The sequence below is a fragment of the Anabrus simplex genome, chromosome 1 (genome assembly GCF_040414725.1).
Source record: "Anabrus simplex isolate iqAnaSimp1 chromosome 1, ASM4041472v1, whole genome shotgun sequence".
Lineage (NCBI taxonomy): Eukaryota > Metazoa > Arthropoda > Insecta > Orthoptera > Tettigoniidae > Anabrus > Anabrus simplex.
The window spans coordinates 631,927,066-631,941,679 of record NC_090265.1 but is presented as its reverse complement, the minus strand read 5'-3'; the positions used below and the strand labels follow the sequence as shown (position 1 = coordinate 631,941,679).

The 14,614-nt window shown below is 38.6% G+C and overlaps 1 protein-coding gene across 2 annotated transcripts in view; it reads right to left on the bottom strand.

Annotated features, from left to right (window-relative positions):
* Positions 1-14,614, bottom strand: part of LOC136857230 (eukaryotic translation initiation factor 4E-1A) — an 84,288-nt gene that overhangs the window by 28,651 nt on the left and 41,023 nt on the right. Inside the window, exons 4-5 of one of the 2 annotated variants that reach the window (XM_068225098.1) lie at positions 10,259-10,398; positions 2,127-2,269 (exon numbers count right to left, since the gene is read on the bottom strand). In XM_068225098.1, coding sequence (XP_068081199.1) covers positions 2,203-2,269; positions 10,259-10,398 — 207 coding nt within the window. In that variant the 3' untranslated portion in view covers positions 2,127-2,202. Of the gene's footprint in view, positions 1-2,126; positions 2,270-10,258; positions 10,399-14,614 lie in introns of those variants that run through there. The other variant, XM_067135711.2, reaches the window with a different exon arrangement.

The following is a 14,614-nucleotide window of genomic DNA, read 5'->3' as shown; positions in this document are numbered from 1 at the left end:
GTTGAGCTGCGGGAGCCGCGCCGTGTTGGGTATCTAATCTACCGTTTGCAAAGGGTCTATGGAATCTTTTCCTAAATACAGGTTATCGCCATAATGTCCACGAATATCTTTGATTTGCAAGAAGAGAACTGGACTTAAAGGTTTTCAATTATTACGAAATGTGAAACGAAACAGTGTAAAAGTCACGCTTTTTATTTTCAACTCGTAGGTCTATATCACGGTTGCAATATTTTGATACCGGTGTGTATAGTATGAGCTAAATGGTTAGCACGTGTTGGCCTTTGGTTCAAGGGGTCTCGATTGGGTCGAGGATTTTAACTTTCCTTGGTTAATTCCAACGGTTCGGGGGCTGTCTGTTTGCCGAATTAAAGATTAGAATTCATCTTAGGTAGAGCCGCATTTTCATATGCGCCTAGATCGCCTATCACGCGACCACTCGAAAGACCTGCATCTGGCTCCGGAGGCCACGCGCCATTATTGTTTTTATAATAATTATTATAATATATTTACATAACGAGAAATGTCCCAATACAGTACCCGTCGTCTTATTTTGCTTTTCCCCTATTATTTATGTTGCCCACATTTAGTTTTCCCACATCCGTCGTCATTTTCCCCCTGCCGCCTGAGAAGCGATGCATCGAGGTTTTACTGTATATGTTATAATTGCCCCTGAAATTAAATACATAAAGTTACGTCTTGATGAGTGCTCGTCTGTTTTCACTTAACACTGGGTCACTTTCCGTGATCGTATAAAACAAGGATATTAAGCAGAATATGCCTCCCGAAAAGACTGATAATATCGTTTCTTAATTGATCTCATTGCGAACACCACTAAAAATACTAAATCACTTAGAAATTCGCGACAATACCACGAGTTTCAGAACTACCGCCAATGTTACACACGCACACAAACAAAGCCTTTCAGCTGCTACGAAGCACGACGCAGTTACTAAAGTTGTTTTTTATATAAATTCACAGCCTGCTACTCTTCACGGATTTCATTTCTTAAAAACCACAGCCTGCTACTTGTTTGGGAACATCTCATTGAATGAAGTAGCAGTTGAGGTAGGTGACAAAAGCACAGTGATAATCGATAATGTGACCGCAGAAACCGAAACCAAGCGCAGATATTCAAAATCCGTACCAATAACGTTCATCCGTACAACCGTAAAACACACTCAAAATCAGTACATTTTACAGAAAAACCGGAATACTTGGCAGGTATGCCACGTGCTTGTACTGTAAAACTTTGTTCTTTGTGCTTGTTTATTAGAAATATATCTTCGCCAGTCCTCCTGAAATCCTGTATTTCACCGTTTGAGAACACATCAGGGGCTAAAAGCTGAACGGTTCTATTAATGCAGTTCTATATGTTTCCTGTCTCAGTGCATTTAATTCTGTTATTTTTATTTTCATGTCATACTTCGACATTGATGTGATATTGCAAGTAATCAGCTTCATTTTCTGTATCACATTCTAATCACAGAGAGTTACAATAATTGAAAATCTTCCACCTTTTTGATACTTTTTATTTGCTTTTTAGCAAATTATAAACAGTACATGTTTCGTTCTCGCTTGAGAACATCTTCAGCTGTTGTTAAGCTTAGGTGAATCGCTAAGTTTCTGAATACATTATTTTCAGGTACATTGTTCCTCTTAAAGACTAATTTGAATATAAAATTAAATTGAAATGATGTTAAAACAATGTGAGGGTTAATGGGTTGATGAAATGAGACAGGATGAATACATACTTAGCCTGCTTAAAAACTATATCTATTCATTAGAATAGCTGTTAAAAGTTTCTACTCTGTTACACTAAAAATATCTATTTGTCTTCCAGTTAAAAGGTTTTTTGAAAAATGAGTGGTTTCTTGACACTGTTCTTATTACTGCTGAATGCTCATTTCATTCACTCCTTCCAGGTAGGCTGTTATTTATTTTGAGCTTGCTTAATGTGCCCTAAATTGAGTCTAATGCGGAATTTCGAAGCTGATTGCCGGTCACTTTTTGAGAAGGGAGCTTCGTCTTAATTTCTGTAATGAAATGAGGAAATTAGGAATTTGTTTTCTTTGTAATGAAAGCATGTGTCTTTACATATAAACTTAATGTATAAAATGGTTCCATACCTTAATGTTGTTAGACTCCAATTCTACCGTGACCCAGGAGGGGTGATATTGCAAGTAATCAGCTTCATTTTCTCGTTCACGCCACGGAACGAGAAAAAGAACTGCTCTTTATCCGCAAACAAGCCCGATACAACGGATTTGAACTAAAAAGGTAAACAAAATAATTGGAAAATTCAAACAGAAATTACAAACTAATCAAACACCAGAAATAAAAAAGAAAGATAAATATGCCAAGTTCACGTTCAATAACCCCAACTTATATACAGTAACGAATTTGTTTAGAAAATATAATTATAAGTTCGTGTATTCAACCGGCAATAATACAAAGCAAAAATTATTTAATTACAATAGTGTCAATTCCCTAGGAAAAAACAAACATTTAGAATCAGGAGTTTACAAATTGAAGTGTCATCAATGTGAAAAAGCTTATGTCGGGCAAACAGGGCACAGTTTTACTGTAAGATACCTAGAGCATGTCAATGCTGAAAGACATTAAAAAATTTCCGTGATGGGCCAACACATGAGTACAACCGGACATCAGTTCACAACTATAGAGCTGGATTTAACTATATTACAAAAACTAAACAAAGGAGCTCTTCTAAATACATTAGAAAATTTATATATTTATTTAGAACAAAAATGTAATCAGGACAATAACCTGAATGATACAATTGACAATAGAAACCCTATATTCGAAGGGATATTATCAAGTCTTGAAACTTTAGGCAAAAGAAACAACACAGACCACAAAATGATAAATAAAAACGAGCCTCCGCCATTTTGTACATCTACTCTCCCCACCCCTTCTAAAGCCGAAGCCGTGACAGTAAGAGACACGCCTCCTCCCCTCTCCGCAGCCTTGCCTCCCCGAAAGGAGGAGCAAACAGCGGAACACACACACCATTATTATACTAGACGTAAAGCAGCTTCAAACGTTCCCCCTCCAGGGTCATGGTAGAATTGGAGTCTAACAACATTTAAGGTATGGAACCGTTTTATACATTAAGTTTATATGTAAAGACACATGCTTTCATTACAAAGAAAACAAATTCCTAATTTCCTCATTTCATTACAGAAATTAAGACGAAGCTCCCTTCTCAAAAAGTGACCGGCAATCAGCTTCAAAGTTCCGCATTAGACTCAATTTAGGGCACATTAAGCAAGCTCAAAATAAATAACAGCCTACCTGGAAGGAGTGAATGAAATGAGCATTCAGCAGTAATAAGAACAGTGTAAAGAAGCCACTCATTTTTCAAAACACCTTTTAACTGGAAGACAAATAGATATTTTTAGTGTAACAGAGTAGAAACTTTTAACAGCTATTCTAATGAATAGATATAGTTTTTAAGCAGGCTAAGTATGTATTCATCCTGTCTCATTTCATCAACCCATTAACCCTCACATTGTTTTAACATCATTTCAATTTAATTTTATATTCAAATTAGTCTTTAAGAGGAACAATGTACCTGAAAATAATGTATTCAGAAACTTAGTGATTCACCTAAGCTTAACAACAGCTGAAGATGTTCTCAAGCGAGAACGAAACATGTACTGTTTATAATTTGCTAAAAAGCAAAAAAAAAGTATCAAAAAGGTGGAAGATTTTCAATTATTGTAACTCTCTGTGATTGATGTGATACCTCGTTCTCTTGCATATGGTGTGCTCTGCTGTCTTGCTTTTAAAGGGATTTCTTATTTGTTATAATATCAGCTTTGTGTTGATGTGTTAATCATTCATTTGAAGTTAAAAGCTGCTTTGAGGCATGAGGTTGTGTTCTCAGTAACACTGTATGCCATACGAACTAGGGGCATCAGATCATTATTTACAACATAGTAAGTACTTGGAAATGAAAATATATGAATTACAATGTATTGGGCATGGAAGTAGTAGAACTACATTATCGACGGGTTGGGGGGGGGGGGGGGGGGGGAGGGAGGCTAGATAAGCATAACCGGATGTGCGTCACTGCTCCGGATGCTACTTCTCTGCGCTATCTGTTGATAATAGCAGTAAGGTAATGCACAAAATGCGCACTGTGGCGCTATCTCTTATTGGAGACAAACTACTGTACTAGCGCCTAGTGGCTTGGTACCGAAATTTATCATCGAGTTACATCTCTATTCTATTCTCTTTGGTCGGATCCCTTCCATTTTTCTCTCTCTGATTAATGTTGAAAGAGGATGGTTGCCTAGTTGTACTTCCTCTTTAAAAAAATTATCACCACCACCAGTCACACAGAACACCTCTGGCTTTGTCTGCACCACGAGAAGCTACCCTATAAGAAAGTTCTTACAGTAGAACCTCGATAATTCGAAATCGGTTAATTCAAAATCCCGCCTAATTCGAAGAAGGTCTCGTTCCCGGAAACATGAGATACAGTTTTGCATGTTATTTAAATTGTTTAATTCGAAATACGGATAATTCGTAATTCGAAGTACAATGTCGGCCCCATTACCGAAATTTAGACTTTTAATTCGAAACTGCCTTTACATTTTAAAACAGTAGTATGTTACAGAGTAATTTCAACTCGAAATTTATCCGCATCATAATAGAACGCGTGTTCCGGAACGTGGAGTGGTACCGTAGCTTTCCGCATTTACACTCACTTCGGTGGATCTACAGTGCGCTTCATGATTACTAAGTTGAATGAAATCGGAATTCTTTTGTATTCAAACTTTTAAGGAACGCCGTAATATCACGCAACGGGCAGTGTGCGGGAAAACAGAATCCGCGAACAATGGCGATGCCGACAGTTGACGAAAATAATAATAATTAAAAAAAAAACGTGGCTCATATAATAAATTCGTAGGCACCGAACAATATTGCTATTGCCGATGAAACTGCATTACTTTATTTTAATGCGAGCCCAAACGATCATATGGTTTTAAAGGAGGAAGTGCCAGCTGAGGAATCGTACAAGTGTGAGGGATGGGAGTCATTGTAGTGCGTTGCAATGCACATGGAAGCGAGAAACTTTATCCCCTCGTCATAGGAAAGATCGATAAGCCACAATGTTATGGGCGTCGGGAACTTTCCATGCCAGTACAAAGCATCTAAAAATGCAAACAGTACAGAAATCCAAAAAATAATGCATTTGCACAGGGGAACCAGCATAATTTATCCCCGTCTTTGAATTGTGTGATATTTTACTTTCGTTGCGTGAGGTTATGTTTGTAAGTTATTTACCCAAGTGCATTATTTGAACATTGTAAATGCACCTTGTTGGATACATGTTGGAAATAGATTTTTCCCATGGCATTTGAAAGGTTTAAACCGTGAATCGAGGTGATTGCATGTATTAATGAGTCTTAAAATACTTTGTGACGCGGCAAGTGTTTACATTTCTGAAGTACAAGAGAAGTGCCATGGCGGGAAATCGTACAAGGATAGTCGTCGGAAAGGTCGATTTTAAGGACATCGGGCACTTTCTGTGTAAATACAAGGCATCTGAAATACTTACAGTATAGTAATTCAATGAATAAAGTACTTGCACATGGGAGCCAGCATAGATTTCTCGTCTTTGAATCGTGCTTTTTTTTTTTTTCTTTCTTTCGTTGCGTGTGGTTATGTTTGCCAGCGAGATATCCAAGTGCATTATTTGAATACTGTAAATGCACCTTCTTGCATACATTTTGGAAATAGTCTTTTTTCATGGCATTTGAAAGGTATAAACTGTGAATCAAGGTTAACTCATGCAGTAACGGGCCTTAGAATATTTTGTAACGCAGCAAGGGTTGGTACTTCTGAATTGCGAATTTGCGGTTAATTCGAAATCACGTAATTCGAAGTCCGATTTTTGAGTCCCAACGACTTCGAATTAACGAGGTTTTACTGTATATTAATAAAAAACACCTTTCCAATACATGACAATCCTTTATATTTAGGATACAACCATCAACAGATATTATACTGTAATATATCCTAATTATAATATCTATCAATGGTTTAATCCGAGCAGACCTGGCCAACAGCTGGAAACTACAGATGATGATTAATGGTTTTATCCTAAATATAAAGGAATGTCATGTATTGGAAAGGTGGTTTTTTTATTAATATAACAACTTTCTTATTCTGAATTCAAATACGGTTTTATAATGAGATAACTTTGCAAGAAGCTACCTTGCCCACAACAATTGCGAGGTATCCAGGCAGGTGTACGTCCTATCTACAGTTATTAACAAATAACGTAAAGGTTATTCAGCTAAGATGTCCACCTGAAATAACTCTTGATCTGTTTAATATACTGATATTCTGTTTTCACTTTCGTTAATGGTATTATGGGGCTCTTAGTTCTACATGCAGTACTTTTCCAGGCGTTTGACAAAATTTATCAGCACACACATTTCCAAATGAGAACTGCTGACGATATACTATCAAGCTTACGCTTGTAGTTACTGGGACGTCGCACAGCTCGCAGCACAGAAGAATCAGTCTCGAGAGCGTTGCCCATTATCCCTGTCGAAAGAATTGGAGCAAATCGGGCATTTTAGATTACATGTTCCACTCATGTGTAATGGTGGTTGCACATGCAGCCATGCACATCTTGCCCCCACTCAAGTTCGAATAATGCGCGCCTCTAGTATCCGAGAAGGTGTACTGTACATCCTATATGCAGTTATTCATAAATTATACAGGATTATTAAGCTAAGATGTCCACCTCAAATAAGTCGTGAACAGTTTAAGATATTGACATTTTGTTTTCACTTTCGTTAATGGTATTAAGGGGGCCACTGCTGAACATGTTGTACTTTTCCAGGCTTTTGACAAAATTTATCGGCTCACACGTTCCCATATGAAAACGTTATTTCATGCAATAACTTCTTATGGTATGCTATAAAGTTTACACTCGTAGTTACTGGGACGTGGCACAGGTTGCAACACAGGAGAATCGGTCTCGAGATTCTCACAAGAGTCTCGAGAGTATCGAGCAAGAACGTTATCCATCATTACTGCAAGGTTCAGGACTTCAAGACCATTTCTCGTTTTTGCGCAACCTTCTCCGACCAGCCTCCACTGGCGAAAACTCTAATCTATGTTGGAAATCCCACTCCTTTCAGAAGTGATAACAAAGAACATTTTCAGGGCTAGGAAAAATGTGATCGTACAAAGCGATAATAGTGAAAATTCGTGATGCAATAAGTGGGGTATTTTTATATAGATTTAATACGACTTGAATTGGTACTTCGAATTTACAGCATGCTAAGAGAGACATTGTCTTTATGAGGAAATTCCTAACAAGATTTCACTGTTGCCATTGATGCTTTCACGGCCCGTACTTATAGACATGATACTGTATAGGCTTTTGGGCTTATGCCGTGTCAAGAAAATAAGGTGAAATTCTTTACGTTTTGCAGAGAATTGTGCTCTGCATGATCAGAAGAAAATCTCGACTGTCCACGAGAAAGACTTCTTAAACAATGACTTTTTGAAATTTAGAAGTTATAATAGAAGTGGAAATGGTACGTTCATTCGTCACCAGATGGCTCCTCGGACATGGCACAGCGCTAGCGTTCGAAGCGGAAACTGACCGAACCATCAGAATCAGTCTAAGAGGGTCACGTAACATGTGTACGTAACATATGACTTTGACAGGTGTATGACATTGACATAAGCCTGGAATTAAACATCTGGCGATGAGGAATGTACGAATTTCAAAAACACCGAGACGAAATAACAATACAGTAAAACCTCGTTAATTCGAAGTCGTTGGGACTCAAAAATCGGACTTCGAATTACGTGATTTCGAATTAACCGCCAATTCGCAATTCAGAAGTACCAACCCTTGCCGCGTTACGAAATATTCTGAGTCCCATTACTGCATGCAGTTAACCTTGATTCACAGTTTATACCTTTCAAATGCCATGTAAAAAGAACTATTTCCAAAATGTATCCAAAAAGGTGCATTTACAGTGTTCAAATAATGCACTTGCATATCTCACTGGCAAATATAACCTCACGCAATGAAAGAAAGAAAAAAAAAAAAAAAAAAGCACGATTCAAAGACGAGGAGAAATCTATGCTGGCTCCCATGCGCAAGTGCTTAATTCATTGGAGTACTATACTGAATGCATTTTAGATGCCTTGTATTTACACAGAAAGTACCCGATGCCCTTAAAATCAAACTTTCCTATGACTCTATCCTTGTACGATTTCCCGCCATGGCACTTCTCTTGTACTTCAGAAATGTAAACACTTGCCGCGTCACAAAGTATTCTAAGACCCATTAATACATTCAATCACCTCGATTCACAGTTTAAACCTTTCCAATGCCATGGAAAAACTATTTCCGACATGTATCCAACAAGGTGCATTTACAATGTTCAAATAATGCACTTGGATAAATCACTGACGAACATAACCTCACGCAACGAAAGAAAAACAATCGCACAATTGAAAGACGAGGATAAATTATGCTGTTTCCCCTGTGCAAATGCATTATTTTTTGGATATCTGTAATGTTTGCATTTTTAGATGCTTTGTACTGGGATGGAAAGTGTCCGACGCCCTTAAAACATTGTAGCTTATCGAACTTTTCTATGATGAGGGGATAAAGTTTCTCGCTTCCATGTGCATTGCAATTGCAACGCACTACAATGACCCCCATCCCCGACCCTTGTACGATTCCTCGGCTGGCACTTTCTCCTTTAAAACCATAAGACCGTTCGGGCTCGCATTAAAATAAAGCAATGCAGTTTCATCGGCAATGACAGTATTTTTCGGTGCCTACGAATTTATTATATGAGCCACGCTTTTTCGTCAACTGTCGGCATCGCCGATGTTCGCGCATTTTGTTTTCCCGCACACTGCCTGTTGCGTGATATTACGGCGTTCCTTAAAAGGTTGAATACAAAAGAATTCCGATTTCATTCAACTTGGCAATCATGAAGCGCGCTGTAGACCCACCGAAGTGAGTGTAAGTGCGGAAATATACCCGTCCTCGTTCCGGAACACGCGTTCTATTATGACGCGGATAAATTTCGAGTTGAAATTACTCTGTAACATACTATTGTTTTAAAATGTAAAGGCAGTTTCGAATTAAAAGTCTGAATATCGGTAATGGAGCCGACATTGTACTTCGAATTACGAATTATCCGTATTTCGAATTAAACAATTTAAATAACATGCAAAGCTGTATCTCATGTTTTCGGGAACGAGACCTCCTTCAAATTACGTGGGATTTTGAATTATCGAGGTTCTACTGTAATGAAGGGACAGGGAAGGGAACTACCTATGTAAATCCTTAATGGCTGGCAATCAGGTATTAATTGATAGCTAGTGTCCCTGTTGAAATTGTTAGGATTTCTACGTATTTCCACAGCTTCCTGTATAATCCTGGACCTGTAGTGTCTAATGTGGGTAAGAGCTCGAGCATCTTGGAACATGACATCATGACCCGACGATAGAGCGTGCTCAGCTATTGCTGATTTGTCTGGCTGGTGAGATGAATATTACGTTCATATTCCTTGATACGGGTACCAATTGACCGGCATGTTTGACCGATGTCGAGTTATTTACCGCCGCTCGACACTCTGCGTTGGCTGTTTTTACAGCTGGTTGCCAAGCCAGCTAACCCTCCTCCCTTCCCATTCCGGACTTGGGACCGGACAATGGTGGACAACTTCTATATAGCCATATCAATAATAAGTAGTTCAGTGAAGTAGAAGTATTGAAAGTGTGTATCCTTTAAGTGTAAGTTCAACACAAAACATCACAAATGTTCTGTTCTTAATACTTTAATACTTTCTCCTTCCTTTGTATCTGGCATGAAAAGTTACCAAGTCCATGGATTGAACTGGTTTTGATGGATGTTCTATTACGAGAACCCTTGTACTTTAATCAGAAGCATTACAGAATTTCAAAACGAAGTGTGCAGTCTTGCTCGTACTTTATTATTGCTATTCCTGAAACTGTTTGAGAATTGACTGAACAAGTTTTGGAATCATATTCTTCAATTTTGGATTTGCAGAATATGTTTACAGAAATTTACAGAAGAGGACTATTTTCTTAAAGTAAGCTCTCGACGTTTAAGCTGATACATTGAAAAGTTTATCCCAAATACAATGCAAAAGTAAAACTTAAATATTCAAGACTATTTTCCTTATCTAAGGAACAAATGTAGAACTATACAAACCCAATTTCTAGAACACCAGTAGATTTACTGGCATCTGCAGTCCATAAGCCGAGTTTGTCTCCCTTTCCTCTGATATTCACTACGGCACCACATACTTCATCATTGTGATCATCAAATGCTTCACCTATCAAGCACAGCAACTAAAAAAGAACAATTTATGGGAATTATTTCCATTCTACAAAAAAACTGATTAATGATTTGCCAGAAAAAATAATACCACTATTTAAGGTCAAAAACTTGCTTGTGTTCAATTTGTCAATCACAATGTAACAAGTGCAAATCAAGTTATATATAGAAAGATAACAGCACTGAAAGAAATGCACAACAGATGATGTGTATTAACTGTTCCTTGCAAATATGAACATATATGGAGGAAGAGAAATGAACATGATGTTATTTGCAGATGATATTGTGATTTGGGGAGAAGACGACAAGAAGGTTCAAGAACAGTTGAATGTGGTGAATGGGAAGAATGAAGAATGTGGATTGAAAATAAGTGTAGAAAAGAGTAAAACTCTTGTTATGACTAGAGGGGAGAGAGAAGGGAAAGGTCAGATTAGACTTGCAGACAAGCCCCTGGAAGTAGTGGAAACGTTTAAATACCTGGGGAGTGAATTACTGGAGAATGCTCGACTGGATGCTGAGATTAGTAAAAGGATTCAAGCTGGAAGTTGTTTCTATCACAGTGTAAGAAATATGTTATGGGACAAAGATGTGCCATTGGAAGCAAAGGATACTATGTACAAGATGTATTACGTACCCATAACAACTTACGGAGCAGAAACTTGGACAATGACAGAGAAGGATGAGAGTCGAATACAGGCAGCCGAAATGAAGTTCTTGAGGAGTATGATACAGAAGAGTAGAAGAGACAAAATAAGGAATGAGAAAATCCGGGAAGAAATTGGAGTGGAAAAAATGAATGATAGAATAGAGAAGAGCCGACTAAGATGGTTTGGGCACATAAAGCGAATGAGCGACGAAAGAATGCCAAAAAAGGTGATGGAAATGCAAATCCAAGGAAGGAGAGGCCGTGGACGACCACGATTTAGATGGAAGGATACCATCCAACGCAGCATTATAGAAAGAAACCTGGACTGGGACACAGTGTTGGAGGAGGAGTGGTGGAAAGACCAATGAAAGTGGAGAGGAACCATATTTGCCCCTACCCGGCTACAGCTGGATAAAGGGAAATGATGATGATGATGAAATGTAGAAAATTACAATACACATTGATTTGTTGCTTTACAATAACACACACTTCTGAAGTAGTTGATACTGAAAAAGGGAACATGCTCTCTGTATAAACATGCATTTTGCAACTAAGAGATGGTTTTAGAGCAGCAGGCCACTAAGAGATGGTTTTAGAGCAGCAGGCCACAAACTTGTTATTGCGCCCCCTTCTGGAACATAGCATTTTTTGCACCTCCTTTTGCACTATTCACACTTGAAAATAAAAAAACCTCATGAGATCTTCTGTTTAGGGTCATCTAATTAATAATGTTAATAATCAAATTGCCGATGCATATTTATACATGATAAAACAAAATGATGTTCAATAAAGAGTAAATTCAGAACTTTCACTTACATTAAAAATCCTATGTGCCTACTCCAAGCCTAAATCCATATTGTTCTTCACCAGTATAATTCTCCATTCATCTGTAAATCCTTCTGTTTATTGCCCTTAATAGTATTTTAGCTGCATGAGATATTAAACTTAGTACCCTGTGTTCTTCACATTTCTTACTATTTTTCCCTTTTATCTATTGGTCATCCTCAGCCATTACATTAAAACCAAAATTGGTAAAAAATCAAAAATAAACACTGAAGCACAATACATCTCAAAATACGGTGAACAGGTGGACCGACTCCCACTAATTGTGTACGTTTTCTATTTCGTTGGTCCAGCTACAAGCCACAAGAGTACTGCTGTCGAGATAGCCCACAAGAAAGTGGTGTTGATTTTCTGGTTCAGAGTTTTGGTAGTCTTATCAATGCGACGTTCCAGGAAAAGAACCCCACAACACTAACCTAGTCAGAAACTGTTGTTTCAAAGGAGCAACTCTTCGATTTTGAACATACCAAATGTACCAAAACTTCACCGTGTTGGTTGGTACTGTGGATATAACCACACGCTGCACAAGCTCGTCTGAGAAGCCACGAACTTGTATTTGGGCTACCTTTCCTGTGCAAAGAATCAATTTGTCGACATAAATGGAGTTCAGTGCTGGAAGATTAGTACAAATTTTAATCCAGCTTTCAAGTAACAGATATGGTAGTGGTTCATCCTAGTCTAGTTTTTTTTTTTTTTTTGCTAGGGGCTTTACGTCGCACCAACACAGATAGGTCTTATGGCGACGATGGGATAGGAAAGGCCTAGGAGTTGGAAGGAAGCGGCCGTGGCCTTAATTAAGGTACAGCCCCAGCATTTGCCTGGTGTGAAAATGGGAAACCACGGAAAACCACCTTCAGGGCTGCCGATAGTGGGATTCGAATCTACTATCTCCCGGATGCAAGCTCACAGCCGCGTGCCTCTACGCGCAGGGCCAACTCGCCCGGTAGTCTAGTTTTTCATGCCACAATTGTCGCATGAAAATTTCACACATCACTACAACTGGTCCTGTACAAGTGGATCAAATATATAGAGGCTAAAATTGAAAGCACCTTTCGTTTTGTAGGGCCTGCGTTATTTTCCTTGATGTGGACCTCAAACTGGATTTTCCGTGTCCATTATTAGTTACGTGAATAAACTATTACAAAACGAAGAAACTACCCGACTATGCAGGAAACAGCCAATTTGCTAGCTGATATACATTATGCCACTAAACATGAGTTCTTGGTTCAGGGTACTTGCAGGAGTTAGACAAGGCCGTAATCTTTCACCTTTGCTGTTCGTAGTTTACATGGATCATCTGCTGAAAGGTATAAAATGGCAGGGAGGGATTCAGTTAGGTGGAAATGTAGTAAGCAGTTTAGCCTATGCTGACGACTTGGTCTTAATGGCAGACTGTGCTGAAAGCCTGCAGTCTAATATCTTGGAACTTGACAATAGGTGCAATGAGTATGGTATGAAAATTAGCCTCTCAAAGACTAAATTGATGTCAGTAGGTAAGAAATTCAACAGAATTGAATGTCAGATTGATGATACAAAGCTAGAACAGGTCGATAATTTCAAGTATTTAGGTTGTGTGTTCTCCCAGGATGGTAATATAGTAAGTGAGATTGAATCAAGGTGTAGTAAAGCTACTGCAGTGAGCTTGCAGTTGCGATCAGCAGTATTCTGTAAGAAGGAAGTCAGCTCCCAGACGAAACTATCTTTACATCGGGCTGTTTTCAGACCAACTTTGCTTTACGGGAGCGAAAGCTGGGTGGACTCAGGATATCTTATTCATAAGTTAGAAGTAACAGACACGAAGGTAGCAAGAATGATTGCTGGTACAAACAGGTGGGAACAATGGCAGGAGGGTATGCGGAATGAGGAGATAAAGGCTAATTTAGGAATGAACTCTATGGATGAAGCTGTTCGCATAAACCGGCTTCGGTGGTGGGGTCATGTGAGGCGAATGGAGGAGGATAGGTTACCCAGGAGAATAATGGACTCTGTTATGGAGGGTAAGGGAAGTAGGGGGAGACCAAGACGACGATGGTTAGACTCTGTTTCTAACGATTTAAAGATACGAGATATAGAACTAAATGAGGCCACAACACTAGTTGCAAATCGAGGATTGTGGCGACGTTTAGTAAATTCTCAGAGGCTTGCAGACTGAACGCTGAAAGGCATAACAGTCTATAATGATAATGTATGTATGTATGCATGTAACATAAGGACTAGAAACGCTGGTAACTAATATGAGACAAGATAATAAGATCCAAGCAGTAGAAATTAAATGTTTTAAGAACATATAAAGAACAGATAAAAAGACAAGAAAAGATAGAATTCAAAATATTAAAATCAGAGAAGAGCTAAATATAGAACCGTTAGTACAGAAACTACAGAAAGCAAGACAGATGGTTCGGACATGTAAAAAGAATGGGAAAGGAATGGGTAGCAAGAAGGGAATTGGAAAGAAGTTAAGGGAAAGGGACCAGTTGGAAGACCGAGAAGAAGGTGGATGTATCAGATATGGAAGGACATTAGAGAAGCTGGATTGGATGTGGCAGAAGTAATGGAGCAGGAAAAGTGGAAGGACAGAAGGGAGTGGAGGAGGTCTTGTTAACCACACCCGGCGACTGGAGTGGGATATTGATGATGATGAGTCAAGCCACTCTAAGAAAAGGAACAACATGAATTCAGGAAGGACCGAAGCACTACCGACACTGTATTTGCTGTGAGAATGCTAACAGTCAAATACTTGA